General features: G+C 48.1%; 1 protein-coding gene across 4 annotated transcripts in view; it reads right to left on the bottom strand.

Moving 5' to 3' along the window:
- The window catches only part of col14a1a (collagen, type XIV, alpha 1a), a 76,759-nt gene that overhangs the window by 49,678 nt on the left and 7,508 nt on the right, over positions 1-19,573 (bottom strand). For all 4 annotated transcript variants that reach the window (XM_023812251.2, XM_023812276.2, XM_023812270.2 and 1 more), the window contains 8 exons: positions 15,915-16,058; positions 15,101-15,187; positions 3,009-3,161; positions 2,464-2,583; positions 1,825-1,989; positions 1,372-1,533; positions 781-932; positions 380-509 (listed from right to left, as the gene is read on the bottom strand). In XM_023812251.2, coding sequence (XP_023668019.1) covers positions 380-509; positions 781-932; positions 1,372-1,533; positions 1,825-1,989; positions 2,464-2,583; positions 3,009-3,161; positions 15,101-15,187; positions 15,915-16,058 — 1,113 coding nt within the window. The remainder of the gene's footprint in view (positions 1-379; positions 510-780; positions 933-1,371; positions 1,534-1,824; positions 1,990-2,463; positions 2,584-3,008; positions 3,162-15,100; positions 15,188-15,914; positions 16,059-19,573) is intronic.

Genomic DNA, 19,573 nt, shown 5'->3' with positions numbered 1-19,573 from the left:
GAGTATGAGAGTATGAGGGCAGCACTGGTAAAACATGTGGGTTTCGGGCAGGTACTCTGGAATTTTCCGGCCATTTAATCAGCGTCTCTAAACTGCATGTACTGTCTTATGATGTATGCCTGTTAGTGCGTATGTGCCCTGCAATAGACGTGCATCCTGTCCAGAGTGTACCCCAGCCCACTGCATGATGGGATAGCTTCCTGACCTCATAATGACCCCATAACTGGAGAAGAGGGTGAAAGAATGAAGGGCTGATTATTGTCTTTACACATTTTACAATAGTTCTATTATCATTAGTCCATAACGTTATGAATAACTGTTAATGAGAAACAGAAGGAGGGGGCATGAACGAGGTCTAGGTGGGGGGAGGGGGTCTCACATGTGGTCTCGCTGCCCCGCAGGGCGTCGCTGAACGTGGTGGGGTAGACGGCGAAGACGGCGAGCTGGTACTCCGTGTGGGCATTCAGGTTCTCCAGCCGCACGGTGTCCTCACTGCCGCTCACCAGCACCTGCGGGGCACCGACACACGATGGTCATGAGGCGACGACATCACCAGCCGGGAACCACGGAGCCGCGAGAAATCCAGCAGGGATCTTCTGAGCGTACAGGCCCCCGCATCAAACGGAGCCCACATCGCTGGTTGGCATTTGGGGAGATGGATGTGGGCAGCTCCCCCCCCCCCCCCAGCACCATCACATATTTGACATTGCCCTTGATGTCTGGCCAAGAACCCCTCCCCCGTCGGAGGTACTCGGCCGTCGGTTTACAGCTGACCCTTACCTCCTGGGGGGCTCCTCCGTCGTTAGAGTAGTACACCACGCGGTATTTCGATACTGCCCCGGGGGCGTGAGTCCAGCTCACACGAAAACTATGTGAGGTGACCTCAGACGTGATCAGGTCCTGGGGAGGCCCCGCGGTTGGTTTCCCGGATTCTATTGACAACAGCAACAAAAAAAAGCAAGGTGCTTGGTTTATTAATAACCTTCAGGCAGTGAAGCGGCCCACCCAGAATTACAACCACACTCTCTCATATTTCCGCCATGGGAGGTTGGAGAGTACCCATGTGATGACAACACGATAATCCAGCTAAAGGGAAGGCCACCCGAGAAGACCCCCTTCTCGTAGACCGCCCCCTCAACAAGCACGTGCTGCCCACTGCCCCGCCCAGAACAGAAGTGCATAGCTCCCATGATTCCACTTACACACACGTCAGGTGTCACTTTCTAATATGCAGGCAGAATGCACTTTCCTTTGACTGCTGGGCCCTTGGGCCTCTCATCTTAACAGTGACCGCCTTGACCTCTGAGGAATCGTTTAAGGCAAGAGCGGGTGCCCAAAAGGCTGCCCTAGCGTAGCGTCAGGGGAACCCACGTCTGATATCCCTGTCCTGCTGCTCGACGCCCTCGCACACGGTCCGGGTGAGGCCCTCAACGATGCTGCTCATGATGCTGAAGTCGGCCACGTTGTAGACGTGGGTGTCGTGCGGCTCTGACGCGATGATCCTCAGCTCATTCTCGTCGGCGTTCTTCACACCTTGGGCCAGGAGAGAGCACTTCCTAGGTTACCGCGGCGACTGGACCGTCGCTTCCATGTCTGCCCGTCTGTCCTGTGTTCCAGTCCTGCTTCGGTTTAGTAGCATATTATTCATGCAGAAATGTTAGCCAGTACTTTCAGGAATGCACATTAGCTTCAGAGCTAAATTCCTCACCCTGTTTCTGGCTTATTTTTCTCCCTTGCGAGCTGGGAGGTACAAATCCCACAACACAAGACAAACTCATTCAGACAAAGCCGCATTTGAAGGCAGACAAAGGGCCCCCTCCATACCGACAGCGAAGAGCTCGACGCCGCTGTCCCGCAGGCTTCGGGCCGGAAGGAGCACGTCATCCTGTGATTTGCCATCCGTGATCAGGATCCCGATTTTGGGGACGCCATCCCTGGCCCCAGACTCGGGCTTGAAGCTGTTCTCCAGGATGTAGGTCAGCGCCAGGCCTGGTCACAAACGCAGAGAGGCAGGGTACATGTGACATCTGCCGTGTGCAAAGTACCAGTCAAAAGCCTGGACACACCAACCCATGGAAAGGTTCATTTATATAATTCTCTACATTTTAGAATAATTATAAAGACATCAAAACTATAATATAACATATATACACTGACCAAAAAATATTATTACAAAAAATTTTGGGGGGGTGGGGGGCAGCTCTGTGAGTTGGAACTCAAAAGGTTCAAGATCAAATCCCATAGTCGGCAAAGTGATCTTTCCCTTGGGTCCCTGACTCCTTTAGCTCAGGTCTTTGTAGGTGGCTTGCCGTGTCCAAACTCTTGACTGGTACTTTATATGTGATGGCACAGAAACTGGAAGTGTGTCTAACAGCAGCTATCGCGTGTTTTCACAGATTTGCTTTGCCGGAAGGGGCCACCCTACCACCCTACCACCCTAACCCTACCACCCTACCACCCTACCTGTGAGCGTGTTCCCTCCCTTGTAGGGCAAGTTATTCACCGCCTCAATCACAGCGTCCTTGGTGCTGAAGGTTTTCAGGTTCCATTCGATCCTGGGATCCCCGCTATACTGGGCCAGTCCTGAAAACCAAGACTCACCATCACATCTTAAGTGGACCATGACCATGATCTATGACATTTTAACCCCTTAAACTGTTTCAAAAGTAATCCAGGAAGTGTTTACTTTGTAATGTTTCTTATTAGCAAAGCTCCCCTGTTCACAGAAAACAGACCACTTGCTAAACAGTTTTTAGAAGACATTAACTGGGATCTGCTCAGCTCAAGGGCATGATGAAGGAGCTCCAAAAGGAAAAAATGCAAACGGCAAATTTATTTCGGAAAGCCAAGTCACAGATCCAGGACTCAGCCAAGAGCCAAGCGGAGAGCGACCAGACAGACAGGATACTGATCCAGGGTCGCAGGTCAAAAACAAGGGAGGATCCTAAACAGGAAGTAATGCTAAAAAAGGAGAGACGAGGGCTTAAAACACCCCCCACGCCACACACCGACGCGAGTCTGGTCAGCTCCCACGGTGAAGGCCTTGACCAGGTTCTCCAGGAACGTGCGGACCAGCCGGAAGTTGACCCTCCCGATGCTCCATGAGCCGTCCACCAGGATCACGATGTCAGCTATCGCTGGGGTCGTGCAGACAAAGCGATCTGCCGAAGACAGTCGACATAGAGAGGTTCGTTATTGCCAGCATGCAGGTTAGCGAGCAGAGAAATTTCAATCTAGAGCAGCCGGATAGCAGCGTAACAGAAGCTTCAGCGTGCAGATGGGATACAAAGCATTTCTCCACAGGCATTGAAGCTGGAAACCGGAGAAAAAAAACAGCACACTATAAAACATTTGTTTACTCAATATTTATCCAAGGATGGAAGAAATTAATGGCAAGTAGGTCTCAAGTGCAGCAAATGGACACCATTATAGTGTCAAAAAGGGAGGGGATATTACTTTACTACCTTATCAAAGTCCTTTACTTATGTTGCGTATCGTGTTTTATGTGCAGTGGAAAACTCCCCACAGCGTGCACCGTAAAGCAAGGAGACACCGTAATGTGCTGGACGGCGTCCAGAGCTGGGGGATCTGTGGACAGCAGTGTGGGAACAGAGCCTCAGCCTCGCGCCCGAGCAGCCAGAGATAAGGCCCAGCCTCCGATAAACACATGTGCGGGGGGCAGGACGGGCGGGGGGGGGGTCTCCAGGCGGGCTTTGCACAAATACAGCTGTGATACACAGAGCTCCGCTCCATGTTTACTACTGTCTTTAGTTTAATTTTCATTGGGGAGGGGGAGGAGTCTGAAGCTATCAAAGTGTGACAGTTTAGCCACCTCAAAACCCCTCCTAACATCACCCCAGTGTTTGCAGTGACCATCCAGTACGCCACTGTATTTCTGCCTAGAACACCCAGGGGACAACATTTGAAACAGAGACATTTCTTGGTACAGAATCTTCTTCTGGCTGTTCTCACACTGGCAGTGTGGTAAAACTCCATCCTGTTCTCCACGAGAGAGATGGGGGGGGGGGGGGGACAGGAGAAGTAGCCCCCAGCAGGTGGGCATCATTCGGACTGAAAGCGAAACAGCCACAACATCAGATTACATTGATCAAAAGCACATCTGAGCCTGTGTGGTTACAGCGGGAATGAATGTAAAATCACACTCTGGAACTGAATGGATGAATAACAAAAAAAGTCTGAACAGGGGCGTTCGATGGAGACACTTCTTGGGCTCAGCCATAACAGATGTTTACCAGATTCTGAAATTCCAGTATATTTAAGTTGAGCACAATCAGAGTCTTTGGGTGGCACAGAATTCAGCAGCGGCCGCTCGGACGCGCACGCTGATGACGTCACAGCCCGATCCTCCAAGGCGAGGATTGTAACCGTAGCCAGTTAGCTGCACTCCAGTATTAAACTGGGAAGCAGTGGTGAAAAAAAAACACAGGGGCTCCTCTGGTAACGTAAAATCAGATGACAGAGAATCCAGGCAGGGATTTCCATCTTCCAAAATCCCACTGGCGTGGCTGTGGTTCCGTTTGATCCGATTGCACCCAGCTGGGGTCTCTGCCGTGGCGCACCGCACTGCGAACGTTAAGCGCTAGCGTGGATTTCGTTCTTTGACGGCCGCCTCTGACTTACGAATCCTCAGGAGGTTTCTTTCTAAGATCTCACTACAGGGAAAAAAAGAAGAAAGTAAATGAGGGTTAGATGAGCTTTATCAGGCAGAACATCTGTGGTATAATTAATGTGGCTGGTATGTATAGACTGTTAGCCTAAAGTAAGCTAAATGATTATTGAAGATCCTTCGCACACTATGCTACAATTATTAGACCTGTTCTTTCAGCAACAAAATGACCACGACAGCTGTCTTTGCCTCTAGATGGCAAAACAATCATCTGTGGCCGCTAATGAGGAATAAACCCTCCGCGTTGCATTTTCATTATGCGAGCATCGTGCCGCCGAGTTTGACAATGGGCCTGTTCGACATGCTCACATCCGACGGCTGAATCAGTGCACGATTTCTTTGGCCACCTATCAATTTCTTTTTTACATATATGTATATTTAAACACATTTGACAAGCTCAGCATTCAGTACAGAGTTTACAGCTACTGACAATGAATAGCTACATTGCTATGCTGGAAGAGGTTTTGGTGTAGACCACAGGTTAACCTATCCAGTGGTCAGTGTGGATCCCAGTGCCCTAGTGCAGTGAGGGGGACACTGTGGCCAACAGGGGAGCCCATCCTGTGGTCAGTGTGGATCCCAGTGCCCTAGTGCAGTGAGGGGGACACTGTGGCCAACAGGGGAGCCCATCCTGTGGTCAGTGTGGATCCCAGTGCCCTAGTGCAGTGACGGGGACACTGTGCTGTGAAAACGGAGCCGTCCTTCCGATGAGACATAAAACCGAGGTCCTGACTCTCTGAGGTCATTAAAGATCCCTGGGCATCTTTTGAAAGAGTAGGGGTGGTACCCCGATGTCCTGGCTAATTCTGCCCACTGTGGCCCTTTCAAATCTGGCCTCCTAATTATTCTCTATGTCTAACTGGTGGAATTCTCTCCTTCACCACCTTAGCTACTGTGTGGTGAGTGTCCTGGCACAGAATGGCTGCCGTCTCATCATCAAGGTGGGGGCTACACAGTGGTGGTGGTTGAAGTGGCTCCGCTTCACGCATACAGGGCACGACTTCACAGGCCAGGTAATTTAAGGGGGCACTTGACACAGCTCAGTGCATTTGCTGTGCGGAAGCCTTGTTAAAGGACACTATTTCAGTTTTCTTTATAGCAAGGCAGGTTGCTGCATCAATCGTGGCTGCATTGCTGGGATTGACACATGGCCTGAAAGTCCTGAAAGTCCTCCGGAGAGCCAGGAGGAGCCCAAAGAGAGAGCTGCAGCCCAAAGGCTCTAGCACGGCCCCCAATGCCCCTCCCCCCCGTACCTGGGCGGCCGGGTCCTCTAGAGCCCCACCACCCACGATCGCACTACTGCAGCGACATATTCGTGCTTCTCCTTTTCTGACAGCTTTTAATTTTTTTGGGTTACTTAACTGCGGCACTCAAATTTAAGGGCTTGTAGAGAAGGCATTGATAACAGGCAATAATATTTAACGGCAGCAGTTTCCATGGAGGCTGAGGAAGTCCTCCTGTCCACTAATGAAAAGTCTTCATTTCATTTCATTTTCATTTCATTCAAGCATTGCTAGTATTTTGTATCACGTGGCGCTTCACCTCGCTACTGATGCACGGCAGGTAATATTAGCTCATGAAAAACACTGGTTAATGCCCCCTTACTTCACAGGGATGGAACTGAGATATTTAGTTTTATTCATTCATATCTATTTTGCTAACCAAGCTGAAACACATTTTGCTACGCTAGTAAAAACATAAACACCAGCACTGGGCCAGAGGACTCTGCTTTCACCAGAACTTGTGGTAATAAATCAAGGGGGAAAAAGTATTAAACACATGAAAGCTCAAATGGCTCAATTTTTGTATAATATTCCGTATTTTACTCAGTTTCATACAACTCCGGGAATGAATCAGGCATACCGGAGAGGGAAGACAAATCAGCCGAATGCAGCAAATTTATCCCTACGACCTGTTGTGAGGGAAAACTATTTGTGTGTATTGAAGAACTACCAGCACATTCCCATCCAAATATAATAAGGACACATCCCCAAAAGGCTACCTTGGGTGAACAATGGCTATCAGCTAAATAAGTGAGGGATTAGGGGCTTTGTTACATCTCTAAAACAGGACGTCTTTGTGCAATTTATGCAGTAGTTTACAGTTACACGTTACACTCGAGTCTCCAGCTTCTAGGTCATGTTATTTTAAAACAATAAAAATGAGCATAAGACCAGTAAAACCACAGTGACTAGAGAATAATGGGCCTGTGATAGAAATATGCAAATCAACGGGACCATTTAATATTTCTGTGTCAATGCGGAATGGAATCCAAGATCATGAGACGGGCACAATTCAGTGATTATGTTGGCACTGGAATACTAATATGTGGAATGATGATTCAGACCAGGGAAGGACTGGATAATGAATTTGCTTGGCCCTGGAAGACTGTAGTGGCCCAGTGCGAGAGGCTATACAGAATAAAATTACTTTTGTAAAACTAATTTTGTAAGAAACTACAGCCTGTATCTAAAGCATTTGAAAAATTTGTGACATCACTGTCCCTGTTTCGATCTCCTCCCAAAGGATGTGAGATGAAGCAAAGGGGAAGTGAGGTCTGGGGCGTGTCACGGCGCTGACAGGTGGAAGGCCACAACGGCGCGAGACGCAGAAGCTTGTTGACGGCGGAGGGGGATTCTGAAGCTGTCCTTTTCACGGAAAACCCTGGAAAGAGCCGCTCTTCTGCACCTGCAGACACTCACAGGAAGGAGAGGCCGCCTCGAACCAAGCAGGGCCGCGTTGAATTGACACGGCTCTGACCCCCGGCTCTGGAATACGGGGGGTGCCGTAGTACCATTACATCGCCAGCCCTCAGACAGGCTCCGCGATTGGATGCGTCGGCTGGTTTCGTCGTGACGGATAAATACACAGACGGCCCAGAAGGAGTCCAAAGAATGTGTCTGTCTGTGCTGTTTTTCACATTCAAATAAAGCCCCGTTTATTCCAAGCCCCTGCCTCGCCAACACAAAAAAAGAGCCCAAACTCACGTTCTGGCCATGACACATACCAAAAAAAAAACCTCAGATTTTATTGTGCGGAGAAGCAAGTCCGCCCACTGCTGGATTCCTCCTTGTCTGCCCGGCGTAAACGAACGTGCCTCTGATTGAGCGGCAGCCTCCCCAGGCTGGGGATGAACTGCCCCCGGGCAAATCCATTTTTTCGAAGCCCGTCCATCCTTCTGGAAAGTTCATCAGCCGACACGCCGGCTGCCCCTGCCAATTTCCCTCCGCAGAATGACGCCGTCACATTTTCAAATCCGTGGACGGCATACTTCCTCTCCTTACTCATTCTCGACAGGCAGCTGATACGTACGGGTTATGAATATCTTCCAGATCATTCCGTTTCTCTTCTTTCCAGCCAAACGTGAAATATGAAGGAACAATGTGGGAATTACACAGTTTAGCGCAATTTGACCTTTATTAATGTACCCGCATTGATGTTTTTTGTCCTGCACAGACTCTGAGGTTTCCGAGTGGGTGTTGGTGTGGGAGGGGCTGGGGAGGGAGGAGTTTAGCTGAATCTCTCTTTTGCACCAAGAACAAAGACGGGTTCAGACCCACTCTGAGGTTCTTGGCTGAGATAATAGTCATAATAAAACAAGTGCACCACCTGTTCATGTGTGACCCCAACCACATGGGGGTCGTCTGACCCTCACCCCATCCGTGGTGGAACCTCGGCGTTGTCTTCCATGGGACCTCCGTCCCACGCAGGCAGTTACAAACCTGCGAGCTGCTTGTTCACTCAGTCGTACGGCTTCTGCTCCGACTGAAAAAACACCACCATCTTTGTTCCGTTCTATAAACAGACTTGGAGCACCGAGACTCTAAATATTCAGCGTTTTAGAGAGAATCTCTGCCTTCAGTGCACAATTACCTTCTCAAATACACAGCAGAAGCTCCCTCTTCCTCATTCAGTGTCCGTGCATCGGCGACACATATGCACACATCAATGAAATCAAGGGTTTGGCTCCCGTGGTGACAGCAAGAGCCATCGCTCAAAATGGCCCGGCGGGTACATAGTGATATAGGGTCCGGGGGGGGGGGGCGGGGCTCAGCAACCGTGCACAGCTGACAGGAATGTGAATTACGCTGCACAGCCTCCTGCGGAACCACAAGAAATCGATCCACCAGCATCCTTTCACTTCCACAAGTTAGTGCCGTAAATCTGTCTTCATCTGACTGAGGCTAAATTCCAGGCCCGCCCCGGATTCGCAGATTAAATCTGCTGCTGCTATTTTGGTCATTTCTCTCCCATCCACGTCACCAGGCGGCTCCTTCCGATCGGCCCGCGCCTGTCCTCCGCAGCTGCTCCCCAAATTATCAGCGGAGCAATACTGGAAGTTGCCATAATAATTTTTCGACAATTTTAAAAACGGAAATCCTGCGGTCTCACATGACATCCATCCTTCTGCGAGATTCCACGCCTCGTCCTCGGATAAGCTATCCGCATTTTGGGAAATGATTGACTCGACTCCGAGCGGCACATGATGCAATCGAGGGGTAATGAAACGGCGGGGCACAATTAACTCCGGCCGCTCATGTTAGCATTAGCATGAGCGGCCTCGCTTCCAGAAAATTAAATGGAACGTATGGATGCTGGACCTCCCGCCATAATGGCGACTCGAGTAGGAACCTCGGCTTGACGGAGGCAATGCAATCAGACAGATGGGCTGGTTCTCGCCTTCCTGGGGTCACTGGCGTCAAAGGCCTGCAGCAAGCCGGACATCCATAGCACCTCCTTTTGAAGAGCAGGGCAGCTACATCTCAAGTTGTGGGCCCAAAATCATACCAGTATTTACATTTTTTATTATTATTTATTTTGCAGAATCTTTTATCCAAATAGACATATAGGTTTTACAATGCAGACTCTGGAGCTACTGAGACCTTATGGTGAAACCCTAGGATTTGAACCAGCAACCTTCCCATCAGCGAGACCTAACAGAATGCCCCTGGTACCATCCATCTTCCAGCACTGTGCGGGGCTGCGGGGTGAACCTATCCCAGGTAGCACAGGACGCATAGGAATATGTCAGTATTATACAGTATCTTTTATTTAGCTAGTGGGACTTGTCACTGGTAATGGCTCCATTAATATGAAAAGATGCAGGCTTTCAATGGCTTAATGAAGAATGAGGTTGAGTAGTCACCCTCGCTGTCAATCAATGCGAACCTCAACAAGAGCACTCAGGAGATGCTCTCTTCGAGCTCGCCGGCCTTCAGCTTAAAGTACCGCAGGACCTTGGAGGGGCCTCGCTAGCGGGGGGGGGGGGGGGGCAGTTATTCAGCCATTGCGTCACATCACTAGCTGTACTAAACACTCGCACCCCCAAGGGCATTTAGAACAACAAGGCTCAGCTAAAGGGGGGGGGGGGGGGGAGCAGCAGAGGGGCCAAACAGGCAACAGAAGTAATCATGAGCACGTCGATAAGCTCGAATATCAACCTACAGCCCATCAGCGGAGCGCTAACGGGTATGAAGTAAATACCTTATCTTCCTCTCAGCGCTGGAGAGTACGGAACGTGCAGGATTTCAGCCAATCACCCAATAATATACCAGAACCTATTGGTCTAGATTAGCCAAACAAGAACCCATTGGTTCCAGCCCAGATGTGTCACTAACAGCTGCGAAAATAAAATAATTCAATTTTATGGATCATGCATTTTTAAATTTTGTTCTGAATTCAAGGAATACAATCAGCAGTTTAAAAAGAGAAGTCTGCTTTTCAAACTCAATAATATTTTGATCCAGATGGAATATCTTACCATTAATTAAAAACGCATTGGCAGTGCAGGTCCAGTTCAATTAAAGTCCACCACCAGCTGGCAGAATTGTGAGCATATCCTCTTCTACTGGTCTTACTGGCTTGTGTTTGTGCTGCTCGCTGTTTTAAGGGCTAAAAACTAATCTAATGCTCACTGTGATTATTATGTATCAACCTGTTTTTATTACGGAATCTGGCTGTTAGATCCCCTCTGTATTTTTTAAATGTATTTGGAATCGGGTTCGCCTGGCTTTAGACCGTCACGCTGGGGTAGCAAACTCCATCCATCTCTAGCTAAAAGAACTCAAAGCGCATAAAGGACACCCTTGAATCGACAGTAAGTACCAGCACGCCAGATCCTTGGGTCTGTCGCCCGTTTACGGGAAAAGGAGACAGAAGGCCAGGGACAGACTGACGCACCACAGGTTTCGGAGAGCTAACGAGATCCAAACTCCACGGAAGAGGGCCAAGGCAGCCAAAGCTCTCCCCGAGGCAGGAGGACACGCGTGTGATCTGTGACACGCACCACCAGCTATGAATTCCCAGAATAGGCCCCTTGTTATACCATCAGTCTCAATAAAGACATCGTCTAACATTATTCTTCTCCTGAAGTCTTGGGGGTGCAGTTTTCGCTCACAGCTGTACACTTGGAGAAGCTGCTCTGGTTCGTTTCAGGGATTACCTCAGCTAGGCCCCCACGTGGGACCTTTTAGTCGATGTCCCCAGGGCGCTTACCCGAATACAGCGTGACACGTGACGGCGATGTGTCACCTTCGTGCCTGTGGAAGACCGAACAAGACAGGCCAGCATTTACAACCCAGGCCAGGATCTTCGAGGGACCGATCTCCACCGGCTTCTCGAAAACAGAAAGTCTGTCAACTGATCTGCCAACTAGATACGCAGAAATACCACCATCCATCATTCACGCACGACACATATGGGTGTGAAAGTCAGTGACATCAGAAATAGACATGTTCCCTAATAACTCGACATTCCACGCAGCTGCTAGGAAAAGAGCAGTTTTTCATCCAAAATGACAAAATGAAAAGGGGGAGCCGTCTCCCCCAAGGCACCAGTCACTACTGTACCCACATCACTCATGCCAAACGCTGTGCCCCCCCCCAGAAGCACACTCACGGCCTCCCACACATCGTTAACCACAGCGATTATTAAATCAAGACTAATGCCCATTAGCTGCAATTTACGCCCCATTCCGTGACCGATCCGTCCATAATCCGTGACAGATCCTTCTCCCATGCTTCAGAGCTTCCTCGAGCGTGACGCGACCACACGAAAGGGACGGGGCACTTGGGAGCACCCGGAAATGCACAAACAGAACACAACGCGCCGAATGCCAAGGTGGCAGCGGGCGTGGTAGAAGGATCCGTAGCAGCGGCTCAGCGTGTGTGAGGAGGGTGCGATTCCACGACACGTCCAACAGGGGGAGTCAGCAGAAGGCCCCAGGTGCCGGTGGCCATATGGCCGCGAAGATTACTCCCCGAGTTAGGAACGTAATCAAAAGCAAACTTCACATGCTCAAAGCCATCGACGCCAGATTAAGGGGGAACGTCAGGATTTTCATCCTCTCTCTGTACTCACTGGAGACTAATTTCAACAATCTGCTTAAAGAGTGAGTTAAACCAGTAAACGGGGTTGGAGGGCAGCTGTTCTGTCGACTGTTGGCCGCAAGTTTGAAATGTTGTGGGAAAGTAGCTGGCCGGACGTGAACTGCACCAATGGATGTGTTTATTAGGCCCTCAGAGTCCGACCAACATTTTAGGGACACTAGAGCATAACTGAGTTCATAATGAGGGGCATAATTACATCACTCTGCTCCTGCCTATTGGTGACAGCCGGTCCTAAACCCAGAATTAACAGTAATTAGATTTTCATTTTTTTTTTTTATTGTTATTGAAATGTGTGGTGGAGGGAATAATCAAACAGCCACGGTAAGCGTAGCTGTGTTTCAGTGCCCAGATGCTGCAGCTGTGTGACCTGACTCCAGCTCCTTGCTGGTGCCGGATACCAACGCTGCTACACCAACATTTCTGACGCAAACGCTCGCCGGGATCCGTGCAGCACAGATTGAGCGCGTCAATGGAGACCGGCAAGGTGTTTCTGTTTGTGGATCTTCCTTCCTGGGCTCGGTGTATTAAACACTGTAGAAGCTCAAGGCGAAAGGGGACACGCAGCTGCCTGGCTGAGGGCACGGGGGCCCTGATGCACGGGGGCCCTGATGCACGGGGGCCCTGATTAAGCGGTGCATCACTTCCCAGGTCGTTCTTCCCGTCTACAAGAGTAGGGGGCAGGAAAGCCGTCAGCATTATGAAACCCCAGGGGCTAAAGGGCGCCGTTTATCTCATGTATTTCAGCTCACTGTGTTCATTACATTAGATTAGTAGGCGCTGCAATTCCTCTGGAACTGTCACTAAGTGCCCTGCTCTTTAACAAAGGAGGCAGTTCAAGCCCATCATCAGAGGCTTCTTCCCCCTGCTATTACAGCAGGTTACGTCTGCGAGGGTCTGACTCCCGACCTCTGGAGGGTTTAACCGCTGGTTTGGACAAAGGCAAACCAGGAAGGAGCTTTAACCGACTTTGTCCTCCAAACACATCACTCCCCCGAAGGTAACCCCACCCAGATGTTCAGAGTTTCCTGTCTCCACAGAGACAACATGGTACCCAAAAGTCATTTTCACCCCCCCCCCCTTAGATAAATGCATCAGAGGTGAAAACAAAGATTTAACTGACATGAAGAAAAAAAACACCACATAGAGAGTGAATTTCAGCTACTAAAAGAAAACTCAGTTTCTGCCACTAATTAGTCCCTTTGATATCTGCGCTTTAACCTCTTTGATCACACGTCATGTGCGCTTAACCTTGCTCAGCTGAGAAAATCAGGAGTGAGAAAAGCTTACCTTTGCTTTGCTCTTCCCACCATCACGTAACACGCTGTGATGAGTCGTATATCCAATCAGATGGTCACAGGTCCCCAGTGGCCCAATCGGATGCGGTCCTGACAGACCCCGCTTTCAGTTTTTTCAGACAGTTCATCTCTGATATGTGCCAACGTGAGTCGAGTCCAGCATACTCACTTGTGGTGGAAAATCAGGGGTCTTGATCGAGCGCACCAAAGCAAGGTCTTTTTTCCAAGATATACATTTCAGACGTTGTTTAAAACATCTGTCGCACAGCGAGCTGAAAGCATTTATTGTACAGGAAGACAAAGAGGATACCTTCTTGAAAGTTCTTTTCAATTATGGAACCGCTGAAGATTAGATCCAAACGTAATGCCCATGAATCCTGGGCCAGGGTTTACCAAAAAAAACATGCTTTGGCTGAAAACTCAATTCAACGGCCTTCAAATCTGATGACTGCAGCAGGAGATCAAATTCCCACTTATATGGCAACGTATTGACTTTGAAAGGAGTTTGCCTTGCCGTTGATCTCCTTCCCATAGCTCGAGGATGGGTTGCCAGTGCTCGTACAAGTCAGTTCATTTGTCAGCTTGAGAAAAGCGCGGTAAGCTCTCTCTTCTCCCTGGGATGAAGGCTTCACTCAAACCCCACTGGCTTGGCAGGATAACACAGAGGTGTGCTAATGAAAGAGCGTTAGTGCATGCAGACCCAGAGGGGGCCCTGACACTGAAAGCCCCCCCCCCCTCCATTGACCGGTGGACTTTGGGTGCCCTGTACACTCTGAGCTCCGTGTTGAGCCTCTTGCATCACCTTAGCATTCTCAGCAAGAAGAGGGGGTTCAGATTGCACATGAATGCTAACAACTAGCTTCGGGTGCCACAACTCATTAAAATCTCAAGCACGACGGCACCGATAAAGTGTTTTGACCATTTTTTGGGTTCTAACAAGAACATAACCATTATTTGCATGTAGATAATCCTCTAGTTGCATGGCCATCCGAATAGGTTCTGCAGAAATGCAATCCAGACATCATTCGTCTTGCGTCACGGTAACCTAACATTATAAGTCCAGTTTCTCTGAGCCCTGTAATAATGTACCCAGCTACTGTATAAAAAAAATCTTTTAGTATATATTGGGTTAAACACAAATGGTAAATACATGCCAATGAATGGCTTGTGTTACAAGAAAATTCTTTTTTCTTTATACGTGTGGTTTTAAAGTTTTAAAAGTCAGCATCTAAACTGTCAAATTAAGGGACCTCGTCATCTTACCAACATATCATTTGTTAGACATGTCTGGGTTATAACTGAGCGTCGAGTAATCCAGATACTGTCCTTTATGCCACCCATAAATACCGTTAGAGCCTGTACTTTGATTTGGCCCCAAGTAACTACGGTGCAACGTGATTATAGGAGTTTCTCCTGTCAGAATGGTGAGCAGATCCATGTGACGTGAGGATGGTACGTCAGAGCGGGGACTTTGCGTTTGGTATTTTACAAACCGTAGCGGAGGAATGAGTAGGAAAGACGGCCATTTAGAATTTAGCAAATGGGGAGCAGACTGTGAAAACATGACAGCTATCAGGTTTACAGATGCGAGACCCGGTGTGGGAGCTATTGGGGGAAGGGTCAGAGAGAAACAGGAGTCTGTTTATATTAATATAAAATATTTAAATGGACGTTCACGCCACCCCTGTACACTGTTCTAAATAGCAGAAGCTGGATGGTTGATATCTTACCTCCTGAGATCTCATTGACGTCCTCAATGATGCTGCTGTCTGTCAGCTTATTTGGCTGCACAACCTCCGCAAGCTCAGGCGCTCGGGCTGCAACAAAGAGAACGACCGTTTCAGGCCATTCCGTGAGGAACGGCTGAATCCACAGTCGCAACGCTGCGGCTGGTGGTCCGAGAGCCAGATTCTGGCTGTGTTTCTTGTGATTAAGGGAACAATTCTTCACAGAGGGAAGCTAGAGGCTATTCTGTGCCAAAATTGTTTTGGTCACCACAGAAAATTAGGCCTGAGCTTTTTTCATTATTTTTTTCGATATCCATAAACATCACAAGTGATAGAGTATTTATTTTGACTATACTATTTTATTTAAATAAAGTTTTACATTTTGGTTGAGATTGACAATGTCTAATATCCCAAACTCCAGAAGCAAACCAAGCAAAAAAAAAAAAAGTCCTGTGTTTTTAAAATAAACGAACATGTGCTGTTTTGCAGAGTAAGTCATTCGGCGTTGACTTTGGAGAGACCCAGGAACATAACACAGTTAATCCTGGAGAGATGTAAACTTTGCTGCTGGTGTTCAGAATAAAGAATCTTCTGTATATGAGGAGAAGTTCATAAGAACACCCAGGATGCTGACTTGATCTCCTACATATTTGCAGTACAAGCTGTTGGTATTATAACTAAAGCTATATAACTATATTAAATTATATTATATTATATTATATTATATTATATTTACTGGCAACAATGAAAAGTTTCGAAGCAGAACTGAAGCAGTGACAAAATCCAAGATATTACTGGCGGCAAATTCTTCACTTACCTGAGAATTTCCCAATTAGCGGTTTGCTCTCTTGGTTTCCTTTCAAAGAAATAACTCTCACTATATACTCCTTAGAAGGGTCAAAATTGTGTATTATTGCTCGACTCTCGCCCTTCTGTATGCGCAACACCTGTTGCTGTCCTCCTATGACAGAAAGACAAAAACACCAAACCTGGAATCAATACTTCAGGCCTCTGCTGTTTAAAAACACACAAACTAAATTCCTCTGTTCATTGTCGTCATCATCACCTTCATACTGGATGCCGTTGACACCCACAGAGCCAGTAGACCCCCACCCCCAACAAACACCCAAACCCAAAATCTATTGTAACAAGTGTGACCCAGCGGGACACCGGACCCACGCACTCGGTCAGATGTCCGACGACTCGCGACTATGCGACCTAAACGGCATCACGTAAAATCCGCCCGCTCGGCTGAAGACGGGACACTCCGCTCAAAGGGACTCAAAGCCCTATTCCAGGGAATCGCATCAGTCTTCAGCTTATATGCACAGCCATTAGCAATCTACCACTAAATCAGGTCCACACAGTTTGCCAGCAGTCCTTACTCGAGCTCAGAAAGAGGACTCACCTCTTTTAAGGTTTAAAAAATAAAACCACTTTTCTGAGCTGTGGTTGAAGTCTTCTCTACCACTGAGCAGGATTAATACGAAAGACGTCCACATCTGAAGCTGGACAAGATACCTTATAAATATTTATAAGATTTTGACGCATACAAATAAAATTTTTTAGCTCTTAACTCGCATATCCAGGGAACTTCTAATGAAAAGAATATAGTACAAGGACATGGGGAGAATTACAAATGAAAATAAATCAAAGAATCACAGTCAGCATTAAGTTCAATGAGTAAAGAAGACAACAGGCTCTCAACTGAATGCACATGATATGAGGTTGTCTGGGGACAGATGGAGGACCCCCCCCCTCCCCCCAAAAAAAAAAAACAATCTTCTGTTTCACTGTGGGATAAAAAGTGTGTTTGGCATTCCTTCAGCCTCATGCAACCTCCTCCCCAGCCGATGGAGGCCATCACCACAAAAGCAGGCCCCATCGTCGACTCCTCTTCAGCAAAACCACACGCCCCTCCCTCAATTATCGACCAATCGGGCCGATTTAAAGCCACGTGAATTGGATGGCGAGCCTCGCTCGATCAGCATCGCATTAGCAGTCCGGACAAGTCAGAGCCCAGATCCCTCCCAGAGCCGGGTGGCTTATAGATTAAGGCTGCACCCCCCCTACCCCACCCCCCCATATGCAGTAACGCAGCACATGGAAAGTGGAGAGAAATGAAGGTGAGGGGAGGGTGGTGCTGGGAGAGGACTGAAAATGACAGTGGCAAGTCTTCTCTACGTAAACTCCACCAGCTCCAAGCTGTTGGGGGCCACACTGACAGGGGAGGGGGGAAGGAAATTGGAACTTGACCGGGAACTTTGATGTACAATGAGACGACAAGCACCTGCCACTAAAGATCAGCGAGACTTTGAGGATGGGGGTCAACTCCAAACGTCCTGCTAAGGCTGCATCCCAAATCACACTGGAGAGGGAAATACTGCAGGTGATGCAAACCAACTAATATCCGCGAATCTCAGAAATAAATTGGACTGAAGAGATAACACTGATACGGCCTGCAGGGAAAGACAGAGCAGGCTTTATTTCCCGAGGAGACTCAGGTCCCTTACCGTCCGTAATGGACTCTTGGCTATGCTTTATCGCCCTGTGGTATCAGTGACAGAGCTGTTCGTAGATGCACCAGAGGAGCAACGGAAGGGGGGATGAACTTACCACCATAATGAGCATAGGTGCTCATCCTTTCAACAAAACACTTTCTTGGAGCACCATTAGTCAGCAGCAGCTACTACTGCACACCCAAATGAGTTTCTGGGGCTCCCTAATTCCAAATGCCGGCTACCTCCATAGCGCCCCCTAGTGATCTGATCCAGAACTGATATTAGTTTCACTTCAATATATCCCATCTTATTTTATTATAGTGAATTTTGTACTGTTGCGTTTACGTTTTGCATTGCATTTGATTTACCACATGACTATTATGTCATTGTTAAACTTGCTCTATGCCCCAGACCAACTGCAGAATAGTAATTTCCCCACATGGGAAAGTTCAGCTTAACATAAGAAAATAATACAGTTATATACAGTAATCGTACTTGCTCTGTCAATCTGATTGGTGCATATCGATTGGTGCATATCGATTGGTGCGCTTTATTGGGCGATTTCCATATAAATCCGAGTCAGTGGTTTCAAATCAATGCAGCGATATTGCAGACACTTAAACAGGATTTCCGATTCAAATCGTTTTTTCATTAGACTCAACGCATTACACTCTATGTGGATTAAACTTAATTTTTCCCCAAAGTGATCACTTAATGGGGTGGCATGATAGCGCAGCCACTTTACGCCTCTGGGTCCTGGGTTCGAGTCTCCACCAGGGTTCCGTGTGTGGAGTTTGCATGTTCTCCCCGTGTCAGTTACCAAACTGCCCATATGGGTGTGTGTGTAAGTGAGCGATGTGTGTGTGTAAGTGAGTGATGTGTGTGTGTAAGTGAGTGATGTGTGTGTGTAAGTGAGTGATGTGTGTGTGCCCTGCAATGGGTTGGTGTCCCATCCTGGCTTTGTGCCTGTAGTATCTGGGATAGGCTCCAGACCCCCTGCCACCTTGAATGGGATAAGTGGTTTCAGACAATGGATGGTTCACTTAACAACCTCAAATATTATAACAAGGAGCCACAGTGGCTCAGTGGGTAACACAGTCACCTTAAACAGCCCTGGATTGACACGCTCTCCCTACGATCTCTGGGCTTCCTCCAGCCATTCTGGTCTTTCCCACAATCCAATGGGGACTGGAATTAAACTTATCATGTGTGTCCTGCAACTTCCTAATATAAATATAATATAAGTGCTTCCTAGTATAAGCCCCCCATGACCCTATTCTGTAGGAGTCCCCAACCTTTTGACACGTACAGGAGGGGGGGTGGGGGGGGGTTCCATTTTTGTTAAGACCTGAAAGCACAGACGTCAAGGGTCACTTAAAAGGTCTGGCTGGAAAATATTTATTTCTGTTTTTTGGGAAGTTACCAACCCCTCCTCCAAAACCTGGGGGGGATGGAAACAACTACAGTCTGTGATAAACCATACAGAATGAATGGATGAATTTCAGTTCCCCCAAAAAAAACTGGGCAGGATATTAGATGTAATGCGTGAGAAACCAAACAATACTGCAGGAAGACAATAACATGGTCTCTCCACGACTGTTACGCGGAGTATATCTGAACATCTCATGAAGCCTTAGGCCTGTCTCCCAGCAAACACCACACTCTCCAGAAATGACTAGCAGATAAATCACTGCGAAAACAAAGAGCTGGAAACAGACGCTCTGAAACAGAACTGTGAACGCCGAGCTAGAAACTTAGCCTTGATTTACGCTGCTGGTTTCGTGAGCCCAGGAAACCTGGGGTAGTCAGGATGGTGGGGGGGCTTTGGTAATAACACGGAAGAGACCCCTGACTGTGAATCAAGCCCAGGACTCGCAGAGGAAGCGGCTATCCGATATCCTTAATCTACAGCTATTCTTATCCGATATCCTTAATCTACAGCTATTCTGTCCACGAGAATCAAATAAACACCTTC

The sequence above is a fragment of the Paramormyrops kingsleyae genome, chromosome 9 (genome assembly GCF_048594095.1).
Source record: "Paramormyrops kingsleyae isolate MSU_618 chromosome 9, PKINGS_0.4, whole genome shotgun sequence".
Taxonomy (NCBI): domain Eukaryota; kingdom Metazoa; phylum Chordata; class Actinopteri; order Osteoglossiformes; family Mormyridae; genus Paramormyrops; species Paramormyrops kingsleyae.
Note: the sequence above shows the minus strand (reverse complement) of the source record. Positions and strands in the feature narration are given on the sequence as shown.